This window comes from Setaria italica, chromosome V, assembly GCF_000263155.2.
Source record: "Setaria italica strain Yugu1 chromosome V, Setaria_italica_v2.0, whole genome shotgun sequence".
In the NCBI taxonomy this organism is placed as follows: domain Eukaryota; kingdom Viridiplantae; phylum Streptophyta; class Magnoliopsida; order Poales; family Poaceae; genus Setaria; species Setaria italica.
Genome location: NC_028454.1, coordinates 2,809,059 through 2,835,633, shown reverse-complemented (window position 1 = coordinate 2,835,633; position 26,575 = coordinate 2,809,059). Strand labels below are relative to the sequence as shown.

The 26,575-nt window shown below is 46.5% G+C and overlaps 3 protein-coding genes across 3 annotated transcripts; all 3 read left to right on the top strand.

Annotated features, from left to right (window-relative positions):
- Positions 1-2,914: 2,914 nt before the first annotated feature.
- Positions 2,915-7,725, top strand: LOC101774075 (shaggy-related protein kinase alpha). The gene is made up of 13 exons (XM_004967534.4): positions 2,915-3,689; positions 3,919-3,997; positions 4,807-5,087; positions 5,282-5,341; positions 5,464-5,736; positions 5,837-5,911; positions 6,013-6,069; positions 6,170-6,310; positions 6,392-6,442; positions 6,524-6,619; positions 6,717-6,800; positions 6,898-7,000; positions 7,085-7,725. The coding sequence occupies exons 3-13, from the start codon at positions 4,884-4,886 to the stop codon at positions 7,165-7,167; spliced, it is 1,227 nt and encodes a 408-aa protein (XP_004967591.1). The 5' UTR covers positions 2,915-3,689; positions 3,919-3,997; positions 4,807-4,883; the 3' UTR covers positions 7,168-7,725.
- A 728-nt stretch (positions 7,726-8,453) lies between these two features.
- On the top strand, positions 8,454-12,948 carry LOC101773668 (50S ribosomal protein L15). Its single transcript, XM_004967533.3, has 4 exons — positions 8,454-8,978; positions 11,316-11,399; positions 11,480-11,569; positions 12,381-12,948. Exons 1-4 carry the CDS (start codon positions 8,544-8,546, stop codon positions 12,663-12,665), a joined length of 894 nt encoding a protein of 297 aa, XP_004967590.1. The 5' UTR covers positions 8,454-8,543; the 3' UTR covers positions 12,666-12,948.
- A 4,162-nt stretch (positions 12,949-17,110) lies between these two features.
- LOC101772846 (polygalacturonase At1g48100) lies at positions 17,111-19,612 on the top strand. The gene is made up of 4 exons (XM_004967532.3): positions 17,111-17,966; positions 18,059-18,223; positions 18,307-18,354; positions 18,473-19,612. The coding sequence occupies exons 1-4, from the start codon at positions 17,514-17,516 to the stop codon at positions 19,265-19,267; spliced, it is 1,461 nt and encodes a 486-aa protein (XP_004967589.1). The 5' UTR covers positions 17,111-17,513; the 3' UTR covers positions 19,268-19,612.
- The last annotated feature ends 6,963 nt before the right edge of the window (positions 19,613-26,575 follow it).

The window sequence follows — 26,575 nt, the reverse complement described above, 5'->3', positions numbered from 1 at the left end:
CACATCTGTATATTTCTGCAGAATGTGTTGTACTTCTGGTGGAACAGCATCACCCTTTTCCTCTTGATCTTGAGATAAAATGACCATAGCCCATATGTTATTTCCTTTGTACCATTTCACTAACTGATCAACAGATAATTCCTGGACCCTCCCTTCATTATGTTTGACTCCCTGCAATTTAACTGTTCTGCTAGAGTCCTCAAATTCCAGAGTCATGTTCTCCCAATGACATGTCATAGGGCTGTGGGGCTTGAGCCAATCATAACCCAATATTGCATCAAAAGAATTCAGCTCAAGAACTCTCATATATGTCTGAAGTGTATAGCCACCACACCACCATGATAATTTGGGCACCCATTTATTAGAGATCAACACATCACCATTTGCTACCTTAACTTGTTTGGGGTTAGTAGGTAGTGGAATCACACCTATCCTTCTCAGGAATTCTGCACTGACAAAACTATGGCTGCTTCCACTGTCCACAAGAGTCAGCATCACCTGATTCTTCACCAAGGCTCTCACTTTCATGGCGTCACCTTCCTCTGTGCCAGAAATTGCATTAATAGATAAGTGACAGAAATCTGCTGACAGAGAATCTTCAATAGCCAGTTGAGCTAGGACTTCATTAGTTAAGGGCATGTCCAAATCATTAACTACCAGAGCATTCACCTGAGTTTTAGGCCTCTTGGTACACACTTCAGCATGAGTTGGAGTATATGGTTCTGCACAATAGAAACATAAGTAGTTGGCTCTTTTGTAGTTCATAACTTGCCTCTCTTTCCACGGATTAGTATTGGAGAAATTAGCCTTCTTCTCCCCTTTGGACAGATTTGCTTGGCCTTTTGAGAAATTATGACCTCTGAACTTTCTGTTTGCCTTTATCCAAGATTTGCTGCTGAATTTTGGCTAAAAGTATGGCTCTATCCAAGGTCTCAGGAACCAAGGGTTGCACTGTTGTGCTGAGATCAGGAGTCAAACCTTTCACAAACATTGTCAGGAAGAACATATCCCCAAGACCAGTGTTCAACATTATCAATTGATACTGTAAATCCTCAAATGCAGATATATACTCTTCTAATGAAGCAGTCTGTTTCAACTCCATCAATTCCCCTAAAGCAGTTTTATAGTCATCAACTCCAACTTCTCTTCCACAGCCTTAATGAATTGTTCCCAACTCCCCAATCCGTACTTCAGTTTGTACACTTGCAACCATCTAGCTGAGTTCCCATCCATATGCATAAATGCAATCACTTGTTTCATAAAAGCCGATGTGTTCAGAATTTCAAAGTTGTTTTCACATTTATCCTTCCATATCCTTGGGTTTTGCCTTCAAAGACTAGGAAAGCTAGCTTGGGCACTTGCACCTTACACTGGTTAAACCTCTCTGAATACTGACGCCCAGTAGGATTTCCAGCCCGATAAGGGTGAGGCTCATCAGCAGAAAAGTGACTGCATCTCAGAAATTGAGGTTCATCTTGAGATGCTTCAGAACCAGTTGGATTGCCAGGTTGCTTGTCATGATTCTGAGCTTGGTTAAGTGTCAGATTGGCAACTGCTTGTCCAGTGGCTTCTATCTGTTTGGTCAACAACTGCTGCTCGATGAGTAATTGCTCCACAACCTTGGTGCTCATACTGAATTGCGCCGCTATCTTCTGCTGAGTAGTGTTAATATCCCTGACCTGAGCAAACAGCAGATCCATGTTCTCCATGACATGTTCCCACTGTGCATCTTCCTTCTGCTCACGCTCATCCATCCTACTCAACAACAACTTGGTCTAGACGGAGGGCTTAGGAGGAGCCATGATAACTACACCTCAAACCAAGCGAACTACGGCGCGATTTGATGAGACCTCAATCCACACTACGCGAAGCACGCACCGAGTCACTCAAAGCTGAAGGAATGCAGTAGTCACTCACCGATTCCTCGTACACGTGATGAAGTGTTCGCCGATGCACCCCAATTGTCCCTCATCTTCATCCTCGCTATGCCGCCGCCTGCGCCACCATGAACTTCACCAACTATAGATCTACCGCCAAATGACGAATCTGAGCCAAATTGCCCGCAAGTGGAATCAACTTCAAGAGGGAATTACAAAGGATTTCGATTCGTGGCCGGTTCTGTGCGACACACGAATCAATCTCCAAAGACCAACTCAATTCGCTAGCTCAACACCGACAGAATTTTTTGATTCGAGTACGGATGCGCGCCGAGTATACTAAATCTGATACCACTCGCAATACCCGTGGCCGCCGATCAATCGACGACGTGAAAATTCACAAGGGCAACAGATTGGATTTTGGTGGGTGATGAACCCTATCCCCTGTTTCACTGTTCCATTCCTTAGCAAAGTTCAAATCTGCTTCCACCGTTACACGGCTCAGGCTTTATCCCTAGCCAGACACCGACCCGCAGGGTCCACACACATAGTTCTCTAAACCAGCTACTACAAAATACGCCAGCTCCGGATGAAGACGCCTTTCACCCTTCCCATCTTCGCTGTATACTTCTCGTCTTGACAGGATGCGACTGGCAGCGAAGGATGCGGCGGTGGAGCCGGAGGAGGAAGGCAGCACGGCGTGAATCGTGCGCGCTTCTGGGCCTCCGTTACTTAAGGTGATATTGGCGATTTTGTCGCTTTAATGACATATGGACGCACCCGATTTTCTGGAACAGTTTTCTTCTTACGCCTTTGTTCCCGTGGTGTTAAAAAAAAAACTCGAGGCTGTGGAACAACTTGAGTTCGACCAGTCAGCCTCAGGTTGGATTGATTTCGTCAAAGGGCCTCACAATTCCCAGTTGAGCCCAGTTTGGTTGCGAAGCTGGAGCCCAGGGAACACCAGGTCCACAAAACTTGGAAGCCCAATTGACGAGGTCGACACGAACACCAGCGGAGCCCAAGCCGCCGCACAGTCCTCCTGTCCTCCAATCCTCCTCCCCGAACCAGCGCCGCAGTCCGTCTTCTGCCACCGCGCCGGCCGCTGCCGTCTTCTCTCCCAGTCGCCCATCTCTTCTTCGTTCTTTTCTTCCCACCAGGCCACTCTCAGCAGCTGCTTCCTCTCCCGTTCCCACCCTCGACCGCCTCCGCTTCGTTTTCCTCAAGCCGGCCGCTTCTGCTCCCATCCTGCCGGTTGCCTCCTCACCTCACTAGATCCGCCGTCCGTCGACCAGCGGTAGGCGTCGACCACCATGGAGTAGGTGCCTAAGCTTCCGGCCTCCGCCTCGAAGGCGCCAGGAACACGAGTCCACGCGCCGCGACGGGCTCCAACTTCCACGACGGCGACGGGCGACGGTGGCGCCGCCAGCCTGTTTCGACTCGCTTCCTCGTCTCCTGCTGACGACCATCGACGAGCCGAGCTCGGGCTTCGTTCAAGCCAAACTCGAGCCTTCCTGGCTGGAAGCTCGAAGGTCAAACCAGGCTCGGCTCGAGTTGGTGTCGAGCTCGAGCCGTGCTCCTGAGCCTGCTCGTGGTCGGCTCGTCGACAGCCCTCAGCCCTGCATCGGTTTTCTATTATAACTGCGCTGCGCGTCTGCGCCGCCGCCTCTGCTCCTCTGCTGCCCCCTTCAAATCGGGCACCACAACCCTGGAGACTGGGAGTAGAGGGGGGAGCCGAACGAATTGGGATCGAATCTGTTCCTCAATTAATCCCTCGATTAGAGCTGCCCCGCCCTTTGGAAATCCTCTGATCTGGTAAGTTCAAACAACTGGTTTCCTGTTTATTTTTTGTGCCTTATTGATCAAATTATTCGTTGCCGTCGGGGGAATTTTGGTGGGCTTCGGCCGAGAAGGGGTCGAATTCGATCTGTATTCTTCTATTACACTAGTAACCGCGGAGATCGTAGAGGCGTAGAGACAGGACCCCCTTCGCGCACTTACTCTCTCTGGTTCGTTGTTGTAAAGGAAGATTTGATATTTGTAGGTGATTTGGGGTCGGAGCCTTGTTGTCTTCTTAATGTGTGCTTTGGGGACTTATATTGGTCATGCAACTTAGTCAAAAGGTATGGAAACCCATATTCTCGTTGCAGCTAGGTTAATTCTGATGATGCATTAAAAAGCCCCAATTTTGATTTGAAATTTGATCTTCGTGGTCGAAATTCTGATTTCTTGAGTTTCATGACGCTTTCTTGTATCATCTGAAAGTATCGAACCGCCCCTAATTCTGGTCGATTCCTAGGATTAGCTTAATCTCCTTGGAACAAAAGTGCTCATAAATGTGATCTTTTTATCGTCTGAATAAAAGGTTATGGCTTCAACAACTTTGTTACTGGTTTGCGTAATGATTAAGAGGTTATGGTTACTCAAAACTCAGAAAGATGCCATTTTCAGCTGGACGATTCTAAGTGCAGACTAATATCAAATTGAGCTTGTTATTGCAGAAGTTGAGCTGGTCTATACATCATCGAATCTATATATGTGTTAATTTGGGCACAAAGCCACCTAACGCTGACCTGAAGGCCGAATAAGTATCATATTGTAATGGACACCAGTCAAACTATTCAAACTCTGACCAACAAAACCCGTATAAATATCTAGATTGGTGATGTGTAAGATTGCAAACGTTTTTTTGGCTATATTCAATTCGAATACTACTTCTTTAATACTATAATTCTAATAATTTTACATAATATAACACTGTAGAAATTTATCAGTAATAATTTTATGAGCTTCCATGATACAAAACAATACTTGTTTGTGTCTGGAGAGAGTAACAGAATTTATTCATGTAGAGGTGCAGATAATTTATTGTTGGTAAAAGACTGAGTGCATAGGCTGTGCTTCATGATTTGCTAAAATAATGCTTTTGCAGGTGAACTGAGTATATTTCAGTCAGTGGAAGAAAGGAATTTGGTCAATTAATTTTACCACAAAGTGGAACCGGGCAATATGACATCAGTAGGTCTACTGAATCCCTCATCAGGTTATGAAGCTAGTACTAGTGGCGCCACTGATAGATTGCCAGATGAGATGAATGGGATGAGCATAAGAGATGAAAAGGAAGTTGAAGCTGTTGTTGTCAATGGCAATGGGATGGAGGTTGGTCATACCATCGTAACATCTGTTGGTGGAAGAAATTCGCAGCCAAGGCAGGTAATAAGATAAACCATGCAGAGCCACATCAATCCTTAGATATCAACTTTGGTAAAGCAACGGATACTTCAACATGATAAATTAGTGACATTATGTGTCGCAGTTTCTTTCTTTTCTTCTTTTTACCATGTTCAGTTCCTCTAATGGAATGCCCAAGGTTCACAATACTGAATATTTTTTTTATTAAATTGTAGACTATTAGTTACATGGCAGAGCGTATTGTGGGGCAAGGTTCATTTGGAGTTGTCTTCCAGGTCAGTTGGTGTACAGCAAAATTCTTTTTTGTCTTGTTCTAAACCTTAATTCACATTTTTTTTGTTAGAATCTTTGTGTATAATATTACTGACATTCTTTTTGTTCAAATTACAATTAACAGGCCCGGTGTCTGGAAACTAGTGAGAGAGTAGCTATAAAGAAAGTTCTTCAAGATGTGAGGTACAAGAACCGTGAACTGCAAACAATGCAAGTTCTTGATCACCCTAATGTTGTATGCTTGAAGCATTACTTTTGCTCAACAACTGATAAGGAAGAGCTTTACCTCAATTTGGTGCTTGAATATGTGCCAGAAACTGTTCACCGTGTTATTAAACATTACAATAAAATGAATCAACGGATGCCGTTGATATATGTCAAACTCTATATGTACCAGGTAAAGGTTGCAACTTTGCGAGTACCTTTCAACACAGCTCTAGGTTTGTTCTTTTTTGTTTAATTCTTTTAACTGAATTGTACATTTTATTGAACAACAGATTTGTAGAGCTTTGGCATACATGCATAATTGTGTAGGAGTATGCCACAGAGATATAAAGCCACAAAATATTCTGGTATGCATGTTGATTATGTTTTTCAAATTGTTTACAGAAACAGTTTATCTTTGATTGTTGATGGTCTCGGGTGATTTGATATTGGCTAATTGTTGTAACAGGTGAACCCACATACTCATCAACTGAAATTGTGTGATTTTGGCAGTGCGAAAGTCTTGGTATGGTTCATAACTTCTAGATGTACTGAATGCCACCTGAAACATCACACAATCTATGTTATGCCATCTAAAATTGTAAATATTCTATCTATGTTAATAGGTACGAGGGGAACCAAATATTTCATATATCTGTTCTAGATACTACAGAGCTCCAGAGCTCATATTTGGTGCTACAGAGTACACGACAGCTATTGATGTGTGGTCTGCTGGCTGTGTTCTTGCTGAACTTCTTCTAGGGCAGGTAAGATATCAACCAAGTTATTGTGATATATCAGCCAACTGCTTGAACCAACTTCTTTATAAGATATCTGTTGTTGGATAGCCTGTTTTTCCTGGGGATAGTGGCGTCGATCAGCTTGTTGAAATTATCAAGGTAACTCTTTTTTCAATTGAAGATTGTTTAGCTAGGCACTCATTCTGGTTGACTCATGGAGGAGGCTCACTTTTCTTTCAGGTTCTAGGTACTCCAACACGAGATGAAATTAAGCGCATGAACCCAAACTATACTGAGTTTAAGTTCCCACAAATCAAAGCTCACCCATGGCACAAGGTAAAAGCTTCACATCTTGTAGCTTCCTTTTCTTTCAAGAATTCCATTTCCTATTTATACATTACACTTAAATCTGATGATGCATGTTTTTCACCAGATCTTCCACAAAAGAATGCCATCTGAAGCTGTAGATCTTGTTTCACGGCTCCTACAGTACTCACCAAACCTCCGGTGCACTGCAGTAAGTATTGAACAATTGATGTTACAAAATCATTGGCGCTTGCGGTTAACCTGTAGCAATGAATCTAATAATATTTTGTTTCTTGTCTCTCTAACAGTTGGAGGCTTTAATCCATCCATTCTTTGATGAACTACGTGATCCGAATGCCCGATTACCGAATGGTCGTTCTCTTCCCCATCTCTTCAATTTTAAGCCTAATGGTAAGTTCATGTTATGTTTACGTGTGCTCCAACTGAAACCTCCTATCAGGAGATCCTGATCTGCTATGTACCCAACTTGAACAGAGTTAAGAGGAGTACCGATGGAGTTTCTCATGAAATTAATTCCTCAGCATGCTAAGAAGCAATGTGCCTTCTTAGGAATATGAGAAAGCGGTTCAGAATGCTCACAAAAAAAGAAGGAATCATCAAATGCTGTGTTGAAAACTGCAGAGTAGCATTTGCCTACAGTATTATTGGATGGGCAATGCATGCTGTTATCTTTCACTCTGGCTGTCATGTCACGTGTTTCTTCTATCACTGCAGCGAGCCCTTTCACCACATTCTGTAAAGCAGATGAGGACACAAAGCGAGTGGTCATCCTTTCATGTGGTCTGTATATTGATCTGCCCCGACCTTGAGGACTCGATTCTTTGCGTATCTTATTCTTCGTTTTTTGGAGATGGATTCTTTGCATATCTGTATCACCAAATGAAGAAAAAAGAACTCATGTGTATGTTTGATCTGAATTCTTTTTCCTGAGCCTGTATCTGTTTTCAGCTACCATTGGAGTTGAAGCCTTTTAATCTGTAATAGTCATGAGCAAGGAAAGATCATCTACAGATGATGCATTTTCCAGTCTAAGCTATTCTTTATATTTCTATTATTCTTTTGTGTTCAACATCGGTTCCTATTAAGTAATGCATAAATTGTTAACTGTTTGGTTTTTTTTTTGTCACATTTTCTGTTATCAGTTGCTATTCTAAGACTGATAATGTTTAGAGAAACAGAGACGCATCTGAACTGAGTTTTTCAATTTCAACTTCCAGTCTTCACGTTATTTTGCTTGAGCTGAGGTTTGAAGGTAGAAGGTATTAAGACATGAGCTTGGCATGATACTAGTTATTGCCGAATGGATTACCTTATTGACTTGCTAGAACGAAATTCCAGTGTTGGATCTTCCAACAAAGTGTAACCATTAATCACTGGACAGTGGGCACCCCTGCAGAAACAGGGAACTTTTTGTATCTATATCATTTCTTATTTGGTTTGTTTATTTTTCTGTATTGAACACTTGTAGGCATTACTGAATGCTGATCTGACCATGATTTAATACTGACACAGCTCATTACCAAACCTTGGGACGTACTAAGAATTCCCCGAACTTTTAAAGCCACATATCTGGCTCCCTAAAGTTTGTAATACCATCCATATAATCTCAGGACACGGTTTTGAAGGCTGATGCCCAAGGCAAAGTTCATCTCGAAATTTAGAGATCGAGGCAATTTTTAGTGTGTTTGGTAAGTGAAATTTGAAAAAAAAGTGTAGAATTGTGTTAATTTTTACTAGATGGTATCAACTGAAGGAATTTTGTTGCAAATCCATAGCCATTGTGCGGCAGAGTTTCTGTTCTGCCATTTCCATTTGAACCAGCCATTTCTGCAAGCTGCAGGCCGCGAGAAACCAACTTGAGAAAGAACCCTAAACCCCCTCAGCCCCGGCCCACCCGAACCGGCGAGGAAGGCAGCCCGCAACACCACCAGCCATGTGGCGCCGCGCCTCCCACCTCCTCCTCCGCACCACTGCCGCCGCCGCCACCCGGCGCCTCCCGCACCCGCATCCGCTTCCGGCCCCACCCCGGCCGCTCCCCCTCGCGCCGCCACGGGTCGCCTCCGCGTCCTCCTCCTACGCCACCCAGGCAGCGGCGGCCGCGGCTGCGTCGGCGCCCGCGCCGAGGCCCCTGCGGACGGTGGGGTCCCTGCTGCGGCTCAATGACCTGCGGGACAACCCGGGCGCGCGGAAGCAGAAGACGCGTAAGGGACGCGGGATCGGCTCCGGCAAGGGCAAGACTGCCGGCCGCGGGCACAAGGGACAGAAGGCGCGCGGCACCGCCAGGTTCGGCTTCGAGGGCGGTCAGACCCCGCTTCGCCGCCGCCTGCCCCGACGTGGATTCAAGAACCGCTTCTCCCTCACATTCCAGGTCGGTTCCAGCAGGATCTCTTGCTTAATTCCCCCTCCGCCTTCGCATTTATGCTGCGGATGGCGTAGTACAGCGTCATGCGCGTCAGGTGTTCGACAAATGTGGTGTCCGCGCCTCCTCGAACATTGATGACATAGCAGCATTTTCATGCATTAGGTTTCATATAGTCTAATATCAGCCACAATCTGTAAGGACATCAAATTGGACATAATTATCTCCTGAAATGATACTTGATTTAAATTATGCTTCTATGGCAAAACTTTGGGTCGCCCATAACGTGGTTCATCTGTGTTCTGCCCACCGAGTTGACATATTTCACTTCTCATCTTGTAAGTTCTAACTTATGCCACTGTATAAGGTTTTTGTTATCTCCTGAGTTGTTGCTCAACTCATTTAGAACTATGTTTGCATCACTTGTTGACATAGTGCTATCTGACCTGCCATGTGCCATTTTTTTGTTCTATGATTATAGGATTTCTAGTAGACTTACTCCCACAGAAATCAGAAATTCACAATGAGCTTAGAAGAAGAAGCATGACAGCAGGAGATGTTTCATTTACTTGGCCCAGACCCTGCTCTGTAGCACAATCTTGTGGCAGACTTTGCAGGCATTAAGTGGAAACAAGACCAACAAAACCTAATGAAGCTGAAATAACTAAAATATGTTGTATTTTGGCTGTTCTACCTTAGTTTGCTTTCAAGTACATTGGATTGGAGATTGGACAGTATACTCGAATAAGCATATCGTTGTAGGGCCTTAACTTTTTTCCCCAAATGAATGAACAACAACAACAACAACAACATAGCTTTAAGTCCCAAGCAAGTTGGGGTAGGCTAGAGTTGAAACCCAACAAGAGCCACAAATCAGGGTTCAAGCACATGAATAGCTGTTTTCCAAGCACTCCTATCCAGGGCTAAATCTTTGGGTATATTTCATCCCTTCAAATCTCCTTTTATTGCCTCTTCCCATGTCAATTTTGGTCTTCCTTTGCCTCTTTTCACATTAATATCACGGCTTATGGTTCCACTACGCACCGGTGCCTCCAGAGGCCTCCGTTGGACATGTCCAAACCATCTCAACCGGTGTTGGATAAGCTTTTCTTCAATTGGTGCTACCCCTAACCTATCACGTATATCCTCATTACGGACTCGATCCCTTTTTGTATAACCACAAATCCAATGCAACATTCGCATTTCCGCAACACTTATCTGCTGGACATGTCATCTTTTTGTATGCCAACATTCTGCACCATACTACATTGCAGGTCTAATCATTGTCCTATAAAACTTGCCTTTTAGCTTCAATTGTACCTTCTTGTCATATAAAATCATGATTCTTGGCACCACTTCATCCACCCCACTTTGATTCTATGGCTAACATCCTCATCAACATCCCCTGATGCTTGTAGCATTGATCCTAAATATCGAAATGTATCCTTCATGGGCACTACTTGGCCTTCCAAACTGACATCTCCCTCCTCATGTGTAGTAGTGCCAAAGTCACATCTCATATATTCAGTTTTAGTTCTACTGATTTTAAAACCTTTGGACTCTAGGGTCTCCCGCCACAACTCCAGTTTCCTATGTATTCCTGCTCGACTTTCATCAACTAGCACTACATCATCCGCGAAGAGCATACACCAAGGGATGTCCCTTTGTATGTCCCTTGTGACCTCATCATCACCAAGGCAAATAGATAAGGGCTCAAAGCTGACCCTTGACGCAGTTCTATTTTAATCAGAAAGTCATCTGTGTCGCCATCACTTGTTCGAACTCTAGTTACAACATTGTTGTACATATCCTTAATAAGTCCAACGTACTTCATTGGGACTTTATGCTTGTCCAAAGCCCACCACATAACATCCCTTGGTATTTTGTCATACGCCTTCTCCAAGTCAATGAATACTAGATTTTATAGATATCCTGTACATTCATAATGTTAAGATCAACAGTTGTTTGGGCAAATCATGTTTCTTATTCAATTAGGGTCATTGAAAATAGTTAACTGCATTAATGAATGTATTAGTTGTCAGTTCTGTTGATTTGGTTCTGAACCTAGCAACACTAGAATTTATAATTTGTTCAACATGTTCATGTGACCCATCTGGGTGGTTGGACTAATTGGATGGGTGTTCTAGTCTAGTTTTGAGGTAGAATGTGCGTTGGGCCCCATATGGTGAACCCACCACAAGGGACAAGAAAAGGGGAAATGATGGAATAAGAAGCATGATCACATCTCCATCTCCACGCTCATGCATGACTTGAACCTCTTTGACCATGATCGGCAATAGCTCGTATGACAATATATATTTTTTTATTACTGTTCCTTCTGATCAGCCCTGTGGACTGGGGAAAATCGCAAAGCTCATCAATGCTGGAAAAATCGATTCCTCTGAACTGATCACGATGAAGACACTGAAGGTACTATAGAATTATTTCTTGAACATTGTATACTTCTGTGTTTTTTAAATGACATGAGCATCTGTATCCCACTTTGCCAGGAAACAGGTGCCATTGGAAAGCAAATAAAAGATGGTATCCGTTTAATGGGCCGTGGAGCAGAAGAAATCAAATGGCCTATTCACCTTGAGGTAAATATAACCTTCTTTTAGAAAATAAGGATGGAAATTTACTCTTATAGTTCTTATTTCCTTGCAAGCTATCTTGTCAGGAATGCCATGCTTGTCTTCAAAGTTCAAAATGAACTCCTGGCTTTTTACATATAAAGATTATGTTCTGCTTCTTGCTGCATGTGATGAGACATGCTTGAAACATGAGATGGACATCTACTGATACTCCATATGGAGCTTATTTCTCCACATGATCTACTAGCCTGTCCATAGCCTGCAATCATGCTGCGTACAAGGATAATGACTTTTTTCTGAAGGTGATTAGGGAGTTCAATTTTCTTTCAATCCCATTGACGTCCAAATGACATGCACATTTTCCTGAAATCTAAAGTGAATCTATGGACATTACCTGCAATATTATTTTTTCCTGTTTGTTGCTGCATGCGATGCCACAAGCTTCAAGCATGAGCATGGTTATTTGTTCCCTTGCTTGGAACCATGCTGGCTACTGATGAGTGATGACTGGTTTCTTGGTAGAGAACTAGGTAGTTCAGCTTATACTATTAGTTATCTTTTATCAGTATCATTTGGTATGAACCCAGGTAATGCAAAATGATTCCTAATGGGATGATATAGGTGGCTAAAAGGGCAACATCATGATTTCCTTCAGTTGTCTTTCTGTATGATAGTGTTCTTTAAATCAGTTGCTGTGGATGAGTTTGATACTTCAGTGCCCTAATTCTGTCCTTTTGCGGTTGCTGGTGCTATTTACATATTGATTTCTGAATTCTGAAACCCATTCATAACATAGTACACGCGCTGAAAATTTCAGGTATCAAGGACGACTGCTAGGGCAAAAGCTGCAGTTGAAGCTGCTGGTGGAACAGTAAGATTAGTGTATTACAACAAGCTTGGATTCCGGGCGCTCCTGAAGCCTGAGTGGTTTGAGAAGAAGGGCCGCCTTCTGCCAAAGGCGGCACGGCCTCCACCCAAGCAGCAAGACAAGGTTGATAGCATTGGCCGCCTGCCTGCACCAACAAAGCCACTTCCCTTCACGCCAGAGGAGCTGGAGTTTGCAGCGAAGCGGGATGCTGCTCGTGTGACTGTGACTGCATAAGACGGGAGCACGTTGGAGGCACCTTTTCAGTTCTACACAACAAAGAAAACAGGCCCCACTGAATGTGCATCACATTATCTTTTAGCAGGGCATGTATAAGAATGGACTTCTATATCTTTCTTTTTTCCCCGCAAGGGATGGACTGTTATAAATTGAAAAGATTCCATTCCCTGTGGAATGAGGGCCCTTGCCTGTAGTCTCTGTCTGAACTTAGAATTTTCGTTTGTACTGATGAATGCGGTGCCGTCTTTCTGAATACACACATGTCTGGTGTTAACATACACTTGGAACCGCTAGGACGCATCTGCGGATGGGTCCTGCGTTGCATGGCCACCTTGTGATCCGGAATTCTTCTCATTCCTGATGAACCTGTACCAGTTTTCACTAGCATTGGGAGTTGAAGCCTGTCAATCCATAAGACTGTAATGAGCAAGTGTGTCCCCATAGTTGCCTGCCTCAAGAACTAACTTTAGTGCAGTGCCAGCTACCAACCATGAGGGCATGAGGCCTCCCTGTTGAACCGTGAATCACTTAAACATGAACCAAAAGCTGAGCGTTTAACATATCATGCATTTCTCATTTGGTTTGGTCACCTTCTCGTAATGTTTTGCTGATCAAATGCTTGCGATCCGAACGTTGACCGTTTACCGGATCTACGATCCAAGCTTGACAGGTTTTTTTTGCTCGCGCTATCATAGTAGACGACCGTGCATCTGTTTCACTAGCGTGCTGTCTGAGTTATACTCCTATCTGAAAGGATCTCTGAAAGGATCTTGATCTGGCACGTGTATAGGATTGAGCCACGTGTAGATGCAGCGTTGCTGGCTGGTTTACCACCTCGGACTGACAGTGAGAAGACCCAATCCCCATGCTTCAACCTGAAAAACTAAGTTGATGCATGATAACTCACAGTTGACTAGGATTCATGCTGTCGCTCTGCAGTGCAGAGCATGATAACTTCACCGACGGAATCAATTTCAGATTTCACCTTAGTTCCTTAGTCTGGGACAAAAACCTGAAGGGAATCTTTGCAAAGGGAAGCCAAAGCCGATGCACTATACAGCGCAGGACCCCGCTGAAAAATGTCCTTATGTTCTGCCCATATGGGGTGGGGCTTGCCATTAGCAGCTGCTGATCTGTTTATGAGTTCAATCACCAGATTGATCAGCGGCTTCGTTTTCCATCTCCACCCAGAGTGCGGCACAAACTTGGATGATCAGTGTAGGTAGCATCTGCAGTTTAGAAATGGCTACTGTCAGTAAAGAGAGTATCCTGGTCAGAACATTTTTCAAAAAAAAAAAAAGTATCCCGGTCAGAACACCGGTTACTGCTAGTTTAGCGGTTGCCGGTTCTGAATGCTTTTTCTTGCGGTTTTTTTGCCATAATATAGAACTATGTTGGGCCTAACGCTCCCTCGCTCAGTTTTTTGAGTTTGATCTTTGGTTGTTTCAACTGTCACCTGCAGTGACGGTGCCAGTACAGCTGAATGTTTCCCTTTTTCAAATACACTAAACAACTGCAGAATGCAACTCTTGGCTACCAGTCAACTCATGGCTGCAGAATGTTCTAAAAAAGGAAAATAAAAACTTGGCTGCAGAATACACGTTGCATGCAGCTCAAATATGGCATCAAGATCAAAGGTCTTAAGTTCAAATCCTAGCTGGCGCAATTTAATAAAAGAAGTATTCTCTTTTTTTCTGTCAGCTTAGAATTTAGGTGCAATGGTCAGAACGTGCAGCTAAATACGGTTGGTTAATTGCTTAGGGTTACGCATAATGAGAAATGTGTGCCAGGCACTATACACGCGAGCTGGACAAGTTTCACGGCGTTCTTCACAGAATGTTATTTTGAGGTAATAGATCATATTTCGTTGGTATTTCATGTAACGATATTTTTTAATGATATTTTTCGGAAATCATGATCTTTTTCGATGGTACAGAACCAACTTTTCCTTTCTTCAGTCAGTCAATGTAGATGTTGTTAATGGTATTCAACTACAGCGCCGCTGGCTCTGTAAAACTTATGCCATTGTCACCAAGGTATCTGTACAATAATTAATCGAACCACGTCCTCGATCTCTATGTAGATCTTGTTATCGCAATGCTGCAGATTGCACATGCAGCTTAATGCTATGAACTTATGATAGTTAGCAAGGCGCTGCTCTTCAGTCAACTAGAATCACTGACGGTATGTAGTATATGTGTGTTCTTCCTTTTTGTAACACATCTTTAACGATTGCATAAACAATAATAGTGTAAAATCATCATGCACGGATCCCAGTCAACCCAAAATATGCATGGTTATACTGCAGGTTAACTGTTGAGCAGCACACTGCACACGGCCGACAGTGTTCTGCAGACAAGTATGGAGTAACAAGTATGTTAAACATATCAACACACGGTGCGTGCCATTGCAATTCCAGATTTATTTAAGTTCTCACCAGATCCATCGGCCCCTCTGCTTTCTCCTTTTGTTAGTACCGGAAACCCGTCCACCCAAAGTGTGGCACAAACTTGGACCTATGAACTTTTTGTCTATTAGTAGCATCAGCAGTTTGTATAAAAATATGCCTACTAGCTATTTGCAGCAAAGAGTGTTACTTTGTCAGAGAGGGAAAAGATCTGTCACTGCAAACTTAACAATCCTGAATGGTTGCTTGCAGTTAAGTGAACCACTTTGTTGTGCCTAATACTTCCAAAACTGGACGTTTGATTAACTCAGCTGATTGCCATTTGGTGAGCTTCATTGTGGTTTCTCTGTCTGCTCAACTTTCCGAATGGCGACGACACTGACACAGCTGAAGAATGCACTCCTTCCAACCAAACATGGAGTTGCTAAAATTGCAGTTTTTGGCTAGTAACACCATGCGGCAAGGGATTGTACAAGAATCAAGACCAGGGATTTAGCGTGGTCGAAAACTGCCGCACATGTAGTTGGCACTTAATTTTGTGAGGGTGACATGTAACATCTGACGACGAGAATTTCTGTCTTGTACTGCTACGGACGCATCGAAGGAGTTCCTTGTTTCAGTGACATCATTTGTAATTAGGTTGCGCAGTGGTTGTGGCTGGAGCTGCAAATCAGCATGCATGGTTTCCCCAATCAGATGACAGAAACAACAGCGAAACCGACTGCTGGGCGCCTATCTTGAAAGTTGAAGCTAATCTCCAACCAACGCTATCATGCTATGCTAGTATGCGTGCTACGTTCTACTCTACTACTGGTAGTAGTAGTAGTAGTAGTGCATCTTTTAGTAGGTAAGTACTAGACTACTCCCCCTCTACTACCGATCGATCGACCTCAATGCAACCCTGATGGAGTGCAAGTGCAGGTAGCACCACGTCCATGGCGAAGCAGTACGCCGTTGCTGCTAATGCACTTGTTTAGTCGCCAAATGGACCACTCGGGCACCATCAAAAATCTTGTGGCCGTCAAATTTACCGCAATCAAAAACACGCGCACGTACTCGCGTCGATCAAAAGCTTCCATCCATCGATCGTGCTCGTGCATGCTCCAATGGCGGTCCATCCCCCGCCACCGCCCCTAGCAAGATCGGGTTAATCCACTTCGATATATATAAATATATATATATGTATATATGCAAATCGCCACCTAGGTAGTAACTTTACCGGAGACGACCTAGCTAGTGGTGGCGCTATCAGGATTGCTCGCCGGTGCACTCGCTCGCTCACCTCAGCAGCAGCAGCAGCAATCTATGACCACGAGAGCGCACGCACGCATGGAGCTCGTCGGCCAATCACGCCGCGAGGTCGATCGATCGGTCGGCTTCGTTCTCGTAGACCCAATTTCTTTCACCGATCGAGCAATAATGCAGTGCATGCCCACTCGGAACAAGGAAGATTTGGTCCTCGATCCAACTTGTTCATCTCTATCCCCCGGCCCAATGCATGCTTTCCTCTCGAAAGTGATGGACGCGAATTGAACACGCGTAGGCTGTAGGCGCAGGGCAGCTACGCGCCGGCGGCACACCAAGAAAACATGACGGAACGGCAACTCGGCGACGGCATGCGGCGGCACGCGCGGCGCCGACCGGCCGCATGCGGGGCGATCGAGAGCTAGCGGAACCGATCAGGCAAGCGCTAGTGCGAGCTTGTCGTCCATCATGCAGGGCTTGAATATTCCCGGCGACCACTCCGGATGGGGCTCGTCGTCTCGCCTCGCCGCCCCGCTTTACTTCTTCTTTTGGCAAGTCTTTCCCCTGTTCGTTCCCGTGGCCGTGCTCGTGCATGCTCGGTCGCGCCCGTGCACCAGCGCACGCACGCTCGGGGACGCAATGCGCTGAAAAAGCGGGGGGCCGGCCGTGGCCACCGGTGGAGCGCGCGGTCGGTCGCCGCCATTAGAAAAACCGGGCCGCCCTTCGGCGCGGGTGGCCAAGAGCAGCCACATAACAAGCCTCTGATGAGGCCTCCACTACCGCGCTCTCCCACCACCACCACCACCGCCCTCCTCCTGCTCCTCCTCCCCGTTCCCTGTTCCTGAGCACGGCGCGCGCGCCACCTATAAATCCGCGCGCTCGCCCTCGCCACCTTCTCCAATCCAACAACCACTGCGGCTAACTGCCTCGCCTCGCCTCGCCTCCAGCAGTCTAGACTCTAGATAGCTAGCTCAGCTCGTCCTAGGCAGCCAGGTATAGTAGCTTGCTGGATCCCCGCGACAGCGACCGCGCACGCCGTCGCACACCTCGGCCTGCCTGCGCGCGTGTATATAAGCGCGCCCGGTGATCCAAGGCTCACCCATTCCGCTCACAGCGCAGTAATCTCAACTTCTCGAGTTAGTAGTTCGAGGATCCAGGATTAAGCTCATCAGCTAGTCCTACCGGCTGCGCTAATGGAGGTCGCCGCCAGGACCGCCATTGCTCTTCTCCTGGCGCTCGCCGTCCTCTGCGGCGGCGCCCAGGGCCGCCACCACCGCCACACCAAGCACACCAGGCACAACTCCGCGCACGCGCACGCGCCTTCCCACTCCCAGGCTCCGGGCCCGTCGAGCGCGAGGCGGCACGCGCGGCCCGTCTCTCCCCCGGCCCCGCCTCCGTCGTCGTACCCGGCGCCCGAGCCGGCGCCGGAGCCCGCGTCGGGCGGGGCGGCGGCCGTGTACGACGTCGTGAAGGACTTCGGCGCCGTCGGGGACGGTGTGGCGGACGACACCGACGCCATCAAGACGGCGTGGGACACCGCGTGCGCGGACGACGGGGACGGCGTCGTGCTCGCCAGGGCCGGCTACTCCTTCCTCGTGCACACCACCGTCTTCACCGGCCCGTGCCAGGGCAGCGTCACCATCCAGGTACGTCGTAGGTCGTATAGTACCCGGCCGCCGTGGACGAAATGCAGACTTTGCTTGGACTTGTTGGTGATCCCAATGGCGTGCGCGTGCAGCTCGACGGGACGATGGTGGCGCCGAGCGACCCCGACAAGTGGCCCGCCAACAACAAGCGCAACTGGCTCGTGTTCTACAACGCCCACGGCACGACGCTGCGCGGCGCCGGGCTCATCGACGGCAAGGGCCAGAACTGGTGGGAGCTCCCCTGCAAGGTCCACAAGGTAACCTTTATTACCTGCAACATGTTCTACTACGAGCTGCAGTGCCTGAAAATAGTCTGAGTTGGCTTTCCACTCCTCTGCAGGGCCAGGGCGGATCAAGCGGCCACGGAACATCCTGTGACAGCCCAGTGGTAAGTGGCCTAACGACTTTAACCGCATTAACTGCCACTTCCTTCGGCCCGTCTTTGTACTAGTAATACTGCTACTGCTAGCCTTACTGACGTTGAGATCTCCATGGTCACCATCCAGATGCTGAGGTTCTTCACGAGCAACAACGTGACGGTGCAGGGCCTCAAGGTGCAGAACAGCCCGGAGTTCCACTTCCGGTTCGACAGCTGCCGCGGCGTGCACGTGAGCGGGCTGTCCATCAGCTCCCCGCAGGGGAGCCCCAACACGGACGGCATCCACGTCGAGAACACCCAGGACGTGCTCATCACCGACACCGCCGTCTCCAACGGCGACGACTGCGTCTCCATCGGCGCCGGCACCCTCAACGTGCACATCGAGAACGTCACCTGCGGCCTGGGCCACGGCATCAGCATCGGGAGCCTGGGGAAGCAGGGCACCCGGGCGTGCGTCGCCAACATCACCGTGCGCAACGCCGTGATCCGCCACTCGGACAACGGGGTCCGGATCAAGACGTGGCAGGGCGGGTCGGGCTCCGTGTCGTCGGTGTCGTTCGAGAACGTGCGCATGGACGCCGTGCGCAACCCCATCATCATCGACCAGTACTACTGCCTCTCCAAGAGCTGCGAGAACGCCACCACCGCCGTCTTCGTCTCCGGCGTCTCCTACGCCGGCATCCGGGGAACCTACGACGCCCGCAGCGCGCCCATCCACTTCGGTTGCAGCGACGCCGTGCCCTGCACCAACATCACGCTCTCCGACGTCGAGCTGCTCCCGGCGTCGGGGCAGACGGTCGACGACCCATTCTGCTGGAACGTCTACGGCAACGCCACCACGCCCACGGTGCCGCCGGTGGCGTGCCTCATGGATGGCGTGCCAGGGAACTACGCCGACCACACCAGCCTCAAATGCTACTGATGATACTATAGTGATCGGCCGACAATAGCTGCTACTTCTTGTTTAGCGAGGAAGGGAAAAAACGAGACAGAGAAAAGTAATTAAGATTAGTGCAGATAAAAAAAGAAGGTTAAAGCGTGATTACATATTATGTATATATAGAAAAAGGATGAAAGTATGATACTCTTAGCAACAGGTGATTTGTGTGAGAATTACCGGAATGTATACACAGTATGTATAGAATGCTTTGGTGCCATGCATATTGGACACTTGCCGCACATGCATGGCTCTAGTGTGTGTGTTTTTTACCACGGCTAGGATGCTGTATGCAAATGTTTCCGTAGCAATAACCTCTCTTCGTGTGCATGTTTCACTTGAAACTCCATCTTGAAATGAGCAGTGTCTTTTTTTAATCCCCATGCTGACATCAGCACACCTTATACTACATCCAAGTGCTTAGCACCAAGAAAAAAAATAATCTAAATAGTTAAATTTGCCTCCCATGGCATCCTTGACGTCTTGCTTGATAGTGCTAACAAGGACCAAAGGAGCTACACGCACTTAAATTATAATTTCAGAAGAAAAAAAATGGATTTTTGATTCTACTCCAACAACACCACATTATGCAGTGAAGCAGGTAGGAATTAGTTTATATGTACATGGGTATCGAATTACGTCAATGCAAGCAGAGATAATGGGTACGTGCATGATGATGAAATGAGCTATAGCTCAAAGTCGAATCAAAAGGTGAGCGTACGATAAAGCTGCCATTGAATGAGAGGCAGAAAAACAAGCGCAAAGGTGTAAGGCCACAAACTCTCCATCATCAGGGGCCCTCTTCCTGCTGCAACGCTTGCCACATAACTTTCTGCCCTAATGATGCCGTTCGCACGCAACAAAAACTCTATCTCAACGCACAAACAGTTTATATTAGTGTGTGTTAACAGTAAATAAACTGTTGTCGAAGCACAGCCTTGTTTTTTACCAGTAGCAGCTACTAGGAATGAGTGAAGGATCGAGAGCAGATTGAAAAGGTGTGGAGACTGGGTGAGTAGTGGCTGTTGTCCATTGTGGCTATGGGCCAAGAACAATGCCAGCACCTAACCAACCACGAAGTACCTGCCCAACCAGCAAGCACGACCTGCTGCTCGATCTCGTCGTCCCGCAGCAAAAAGGCGCATACAAAGCGAAGGTTTTAGTGTTCTTGTGGGCGCGTGGCGCAGGGACAGAGGGAGTGAGAAAGATCATGAACAATAGCTGGCCAGATCAGATGAGCACGCGAGGAGAAGCAGCTAGCGCGAAGAAGGCGAGGAGGCATGATTGCTTCATAATTTGGCTGGCTCGGATCGTTTGGTGGTGGTGATCCTAGCGAGTAGCTAACGATAGGGGGTATGGTACGTGTGTGCACGAGCGGTCTCCGTCCAACTAGGCCGCGGAAAAAGCAGGGGAGGGTCAAGCACGTACGTGAACGCTGGAGATGAACAGCTCAGAGTTGGCCACGGAACAGTAAACCCGGTACCGGAGAGATCAGGATATATAAGTACAGAACAGTACAGGGCACTATGAGCATGAGCAGTCAGTGGTATATACAAGGCTAGCAGGTACTCCCTCCATCTCAAATTACTATTCGTTTTAGGTTTTCTAAATACATAACTTTTACTTACGTATCTAGATATAATATATATCTAACTGCATAGTAAAAGCTACGTATCTAATAATAATAATTCATGAAATAAATTAGAACACGTACCTAATAATGATAAAAATTGCTTGCCTACGTGCACTCTCTCTATCTCTCTAATTTGCCAAGTACTCTTAAAAAAATACTCATACGAAGGTACGTACTAATCTTTATTCAGTTGTGATAGACTTAGTTAGTAATTATGTATTTTTTCATCCGCATTTATAGTTTATTTTATTTATTGAACCCTTAATTTTCTGTTGGAAGCAGCAAATTTAGAACCAGTCCAAGTCCCTTTTTGTGACAGTTCATCAAATTTCAATTAATTCTAGAGTACAGTTATCGAACTTTTCTGGTTGACACTTGCTAGGTCATCAACTACCTATATGTACTAGTTCCTTTTCGATGTAGTGCCTCATGGTCATGGAGGTGCACTTGGATTTCTATTCGACGTACCACTTATTAGTTTTCAACACTAAGGTCTAAAAATTAAGAAACAGGTAGGAGAAAACCATAATTGTAGATGTAAGGCAAATTAGACAACCCAAAATTTTGTACCACGGAACGGAGAAGCAGCTCTCAACCGAGCTAGTCTTGTTTGTTTCCCACTGTTTTCTTTCTTCTGACAGGAATGTCACCTTTTCCACTGTTTTGGAGTACTTTGTGTCCTCAAGTCCTACATATATGCATAGGTAATTAGCTAGGAGTTGAGCCTACTCCCCTCAACAACCACCGATAATCATTCGACGAGACATCCGGGATGTTGGTGTACGCTGCCGCCACTTGCCGTTTCTAAACAGCGAGCTCCATGCACGGTAAGTTCTAGTAACTTCCAGAACGTAGTCGACGACCCTATAATAGACTCATAGACCAATGCGAAGTTGGCGAAAGGTTGACACGTGCGAATGGGTGACATGGATGGATGGATGGTGCGTGCATCCAGCACGACGACTAGGTCGTAGGTATTAGCGCGCGCGTAGATGCGGGGGAGCACTCCCCGAAGCCACGCCCCGGTCCGCAGGCAACCTCGCAGCGCCACTAGCTCATCAGGCACACCACGATCCATGTACGCTGCGCAGGGCTAGCTCCGCTCGCTAGCCCGATCGAGGCCGTCGCACTCATCACCGGCCGCCCACCACGCGCGCACATGAGCACATGAATAATGTACAGCGGCGGCCGCGAACGGACGCCAACGCCAAGCTAGTCGGCCGGGGCAGCAGCTAGCGCGCGCGCGCGTGACGCCGCCAGCGGGGGCCGGCATGGCAGTGCGCGGGGTGCGGCGCGGTGGGTGGGTGCCTGGGTGGGTGGACGGGTCGGTGCACGCACACGCATGCGGTGCGAGGGGGCCCGGATCGGATCGGAAGGGGCGCGGGTGGTGGCGAGGTCAACCGGGAGTCCACAAAAGCGCGGCACGGGCCGGCCGGCGTTCTCCGACGTCGCTGCCACGACCACTACGTAGCCCACCACCTACGGCTGCTCCCTCCCCCCGGTCTGATCGAATGGATCGATTTTTTATATATACTACTATACACTCCCACTGCTGCTGGCCTGCCGGCGCCAACTCCCTGCACTCGCAATTCTCTCTCACACAGTCACATATAGCATGCTCGCGTGCGTGTGCCATTGCTTTCTGTCCCTGCAAATAGCCAGCACTAGCGATGAGTCCGTGAGTGAGTGAGCCGATCGATCTTGATTCTTGACTCTTGAGAGATTGCCTGATGAGCAGTCGTGCTCGGTTTCTGCTCGGTTTATGTACAGAGATCATCCATCATATCGGCGTTCTTCTTCTTTCTTCCTCTGTGTGCAGTGCGTTGGGCAACCTGCAATTTGCATGCATCAAGTATCCTCCTGTCTCAGCTCAATTATTGACTGGCCAAGTTCCTGATCAGTGGCATTGTGTGCGTTTCTTGCATGCGCGCAGATGTGTACGTGCATTATATTTCCTGGATTGTGCAGTGAGAGCACGCGCTTTGCAGCTGCCAGCAAGCGTTGCTTCGAGCTCATCAGCTTCTTCCAGCTATTTGCATGTCGAATTATATATCTGTACTGGTCTAACATGGTGGTCATTGTTTTCATTCCTTCTTCTTTTCCTCTCCCCCGGCCCTTTTTTCCTCGTTTACCACCTTTGCCTCGCGCTTTTTCTCAGTTTTCTTTTGGTCCCCTCTGCTAGGGGTGAGGCTAGCTACCTAGCATGATGGACCCTAAATCCTAACCCTCTGCTAGCTAGCTAGGTATGTAGCTGCTTCTAGCTCGTTAGCTTTCTCCCTGGTAGAAACCGACCCAACATTTCTTTGGATTTTGTTAGTTGCGCTAGTTGCCTTGGCAAAACAAGGACGTCCATTTTCATTGCTGCGAGAAAGCTAGCATTAGCTACATGCATGCATTTTGCATTTATGATGTGACGATATTGATTCATATAATCATATACAACCAAATTCAAGGTCTAGTAGTTTATGTCTTTTCTTCCCTTTGGCCTAATCCTTGTGTCGATCTTCCTTTCCTTTTCTTTTTGCTGATGCGCAAACTCGCATTTGGATAAGAGTTTCATATCAATTTTCACATGAGTAGTGCGGTGGTCCGTAGTAGTATCGTGTTGATCTTACAAGCAGTGTCTTTTTTGAGACATGAATATGTAAATGGCAATTAAAGTATTAAACCATGCATATCGGTACCATCCGTATCCAATTCACTGCCTAACTAGCTACATATAATAATTTATCTTACAAAATAATCCCTCCGTTCCAAATTATAAGTGGTTTTAACTTTTCTAGGTTTATAGATATTATTATGCACCTAGACAGATATTATTATTATTATTATTTACCTAATAATATTGATGAACCAAAAAAGCTAAAACGTATGACCTACTTAGTATAAAATTGCAATCGCAGAAAAGAAATTAATCTTATAAAACATATAGTGGGAAAAGATTCAAAATGCGTGTGCTTTGCCTGCTTCTGCTAATACACAGTACTCCAACAATAAGGTGTGTGCCATCAAATTGCATTATATAACTGCAAATTGGTAAATGCTAAAGAACCTTTTAACCTGCCATCTGATTGCAGGCAGGGTACAATTAAAGGCGTCTAGATGATCTGTTCATGCCGCATCTTGCTGTAAACAAAATCCAATATAATGTTCAATTAGCATGCGGTCTCTCGGTAGTAATGCAATGCCCACTAGAAGCCACAAAAAACAAAAAATAAAAAAACTGCGGCGACTACTTGTGCTGGACTCCATTAGATTGTTTCATTATTCTATCATCGAGATAATAAGTACTCTCCTATGTGGCAACATTGCCAGTTTTAAACTCGTTTGTACTGTATCGTACTACCTTAAAAAGTGATCTAGCAGTGCATGCTGTCACTTTATAGCAGTGCAGGTTTGCGTACGTCACTTGAAGTTTTTATTAATGCTTGATCATCATGTAATACGGTTCAGAGGATTGATTCATGCATTACTCGATTGCCTTTTCGGTGAAGTGAAACAACTTGTGCAGTGCTAATGCTCCTACTTCCGTAACCATCGGTTTGTTTACGTTTGCATAATTTAGCATTCAAGGCCCAAATTGTAGCTATGACCGCCATCTGAATTTTTCAGACTCAAGTTCAGCTTCTGGCTAGTACACACGTTGTTGCGTTGAACTCTAGCCAGGTACACGTCCAAGCCGGTGTTTATGGCATCGATTATTTGCCCACAGGACTGTGAAGACTTGTACTCAGATGGCATGGATGGATGATACAGAGCCGCCATCAGGCACACGTTCTCGTAAATGTTATGGATCATGAATGTTTTTTTTTCCAAATAAAAAAGAATTAAAGATGCAAACTGAAACTATCATTTGAATAAAAATAAATACTGTGGTCTATATCATTGGAAATGCAGAGATTTCAACCTTATCCAAACATGCCCATACTGGCATACATCCCTTTGTCAATGCAATCCATGCACTCCTTCAAGTGACTGAGTGAGTTGTACAGGACAACACAAGGAACACTCCATCTGACCTCTGAGGCCGGATCCGACAACGACACAGGTAAACATCCCATTTGCACCATAGATGCAGAGATACATCAACCTGCGCAGGAGGGCGCCCAGCATCTCCGGACGACTCCGCGCGCGCAAGATCTTCGGAAAGCATATCTTATCTGCAACCTGCGTGGCCTCAAAAAGGCCCGAGACAACGAAGCCTCCATGAGGCCTGCAGCTGCATTATTGGGGGGCCGGAGTTCAGAATCTTGAGAGATCATGCGCGGCATGTAGGACTGTAGGCCGTGAGCTTTGCAGGACCATGTGTCTCGCTCAGTCCTCATCTCAGTGTGCGCTTCTGCGCTTTTGCCACTGTAAGCAAAGCACGCTGAACGCAGCTGCTTGCGCCTCGATCGAACTGGACCAGTGAGCGGGAGAACGATTGGCGGCTTTGCGCGCGTGTTTTTAGCACATTGTTGATTCTTGTCTGGAATCTGTCCAAGGGCTAAGGCGAGGCCAGAGTGGCAGTCAGTGTTCTTGCCGAGTTGCCATCAGAGATTCAGAGACTCGGAGTGCAGGCGCTCTGGAATGGAGGGGCATGATAAGTTGTGGTGCTGCTGTATTTAACTACTACGGCAAGGTCGGCGTTCAAATGCCCATACCTAATGTCTGTATGCACCATACCGTGTAAACGAAAATGAACACAAATGCCCACTGCTGGCCAAAGGGGTTAGCATTGCAAAGACATGTTCCAAAGAAAGGCCCCGTTTTGTTTTGTCTTCCTTTCTGCACATGAGTACTCAACTAATCAGTGCCTCATTAGTGCAGTCGTTAAGAAAAGACAGTTTTGTTATCTGCATGGGCTTTCTGTATATGGACTACATGGACGCATCTGCATCATCATCCAACAAAAAGCTCGCAACCGTTTGCTTCCAATCGTACTAGTGCTGAATTGAAGAATCGTTTCATCTATACTATACTACACACCTAACGCCCCAGCCAACACTGCAACCAAAAAGATCGAGCTAGAGAATGCAAATTCTGTACGCACGATGACAGCTCTTGTACTTAATCGCCTAGCCAGACGACGGAAGTGCTTCTTTCTTCATAAGCAGACAAATCAATCGAGCACAGTGACATGGAGCACGAACCCATGGGCCATGGACCATGGTGTGCAGAAAGGCGATGGAGCTTTTATGGCTTTAGAAGGCCTCGATGCTAGGCTTTACAGGCTCTCCATCTGCCTGCTGCTCCTCCGATCGAGTGGTCCAAGAGGCTGTTTGGTTCCACGGATTAAAATTGAGTTCCTGTCATATTGAATGTTTGGATACTAATTAGAAAAATTAAAATAAGTAATTATAAAACCAATTGCACAGATGGAGGCTAATTCGCAAGACGAATCTATTAAACCAAATTCATGATTAGCACTTAATATTCCTAATTAGTATCTAAACATTTGATGTGACGAGAACTAAATTTTAGCCCTTGCTGAAGGGTGAGCAGGGGATGTTTGGTGCACAAAAGCTGCAGAGGATGGTCACCTAGACAAAGGAGCATATCAGCCCAATACGGCTTGGATTGGAGAATCTTACGGCAAATTAAAGCGCTCGGTTTCACAGGAGTGGGCAAGGCTTCTTTATACCTGTCTGCGCATACGACGGCTGACTGGAGCCTGATAA

Bases quoted from the DNA above. Each gene is read 5' to 3' on its own strand.
- LOC101774075 (XM_004967534.4), top strand. From the start codon at position 4,884: ATGACATCAGTAGGTCTACTGAATCCCTCATCAGGTTATGAAGCTAGT. The intron at 5,088-5,281 runs GTAATAAGATAA...ATTAAATTGTAG, and splicing joins GAAATTCGCAGCCAAGGCAG to ACTATTAGTTACATGGCAGA. The intron at 5,342-5,463 runs GTCAGTTGGTGT...TACAATTAACAG, and splicing joins CATTTGGAGTTGTCTTCCAG to GCCCGGTGTCTGGAAACTAG.
- LOC101773668 (XM_004967533.3), top strand. From the start codon at position 8,544: ATGTGGCGCCGCGCCTCCCACCTCCTCCTCCGCACCACTGCCGCCGCC. The intron at 11,400-11,479 runs GTACTATAGAAT...CCACTTTGCCAG, and splicing joins TCACGATGAAGACACTGAAG to GAAACAGGTGCCATTGGAAA. The intron at 11,570-12,380 runs GTAAATATAACC...TGAAAATTTCAG, and splicing joins AATGGCCTATTCACCTTGAG to GTATCAAGGACGACTGCTAG.
- LOC101772846 (XM_004967532.3), top strand. From the start codon at position 17,514: ATGGAGGTCGCCGCCAGGACCGCCATTGCTCTTCTCCTGGCGCTCGCC. The intron at 17,967-18,058 runs GTACGTCGTAGG...GTGCGCGTGCAG, and splicing joins AGGGCAGCGTCACCATCCAG to CTCGACGGGACGATGGTGGC. The intron at 18,224-18,306 runs GTAACCTTTATT...ACTCCTCTGCAG, and splicing joins TCCCCTGCAAGGTCCACAAG to GGCCAGGGCGGATCAAGCGG.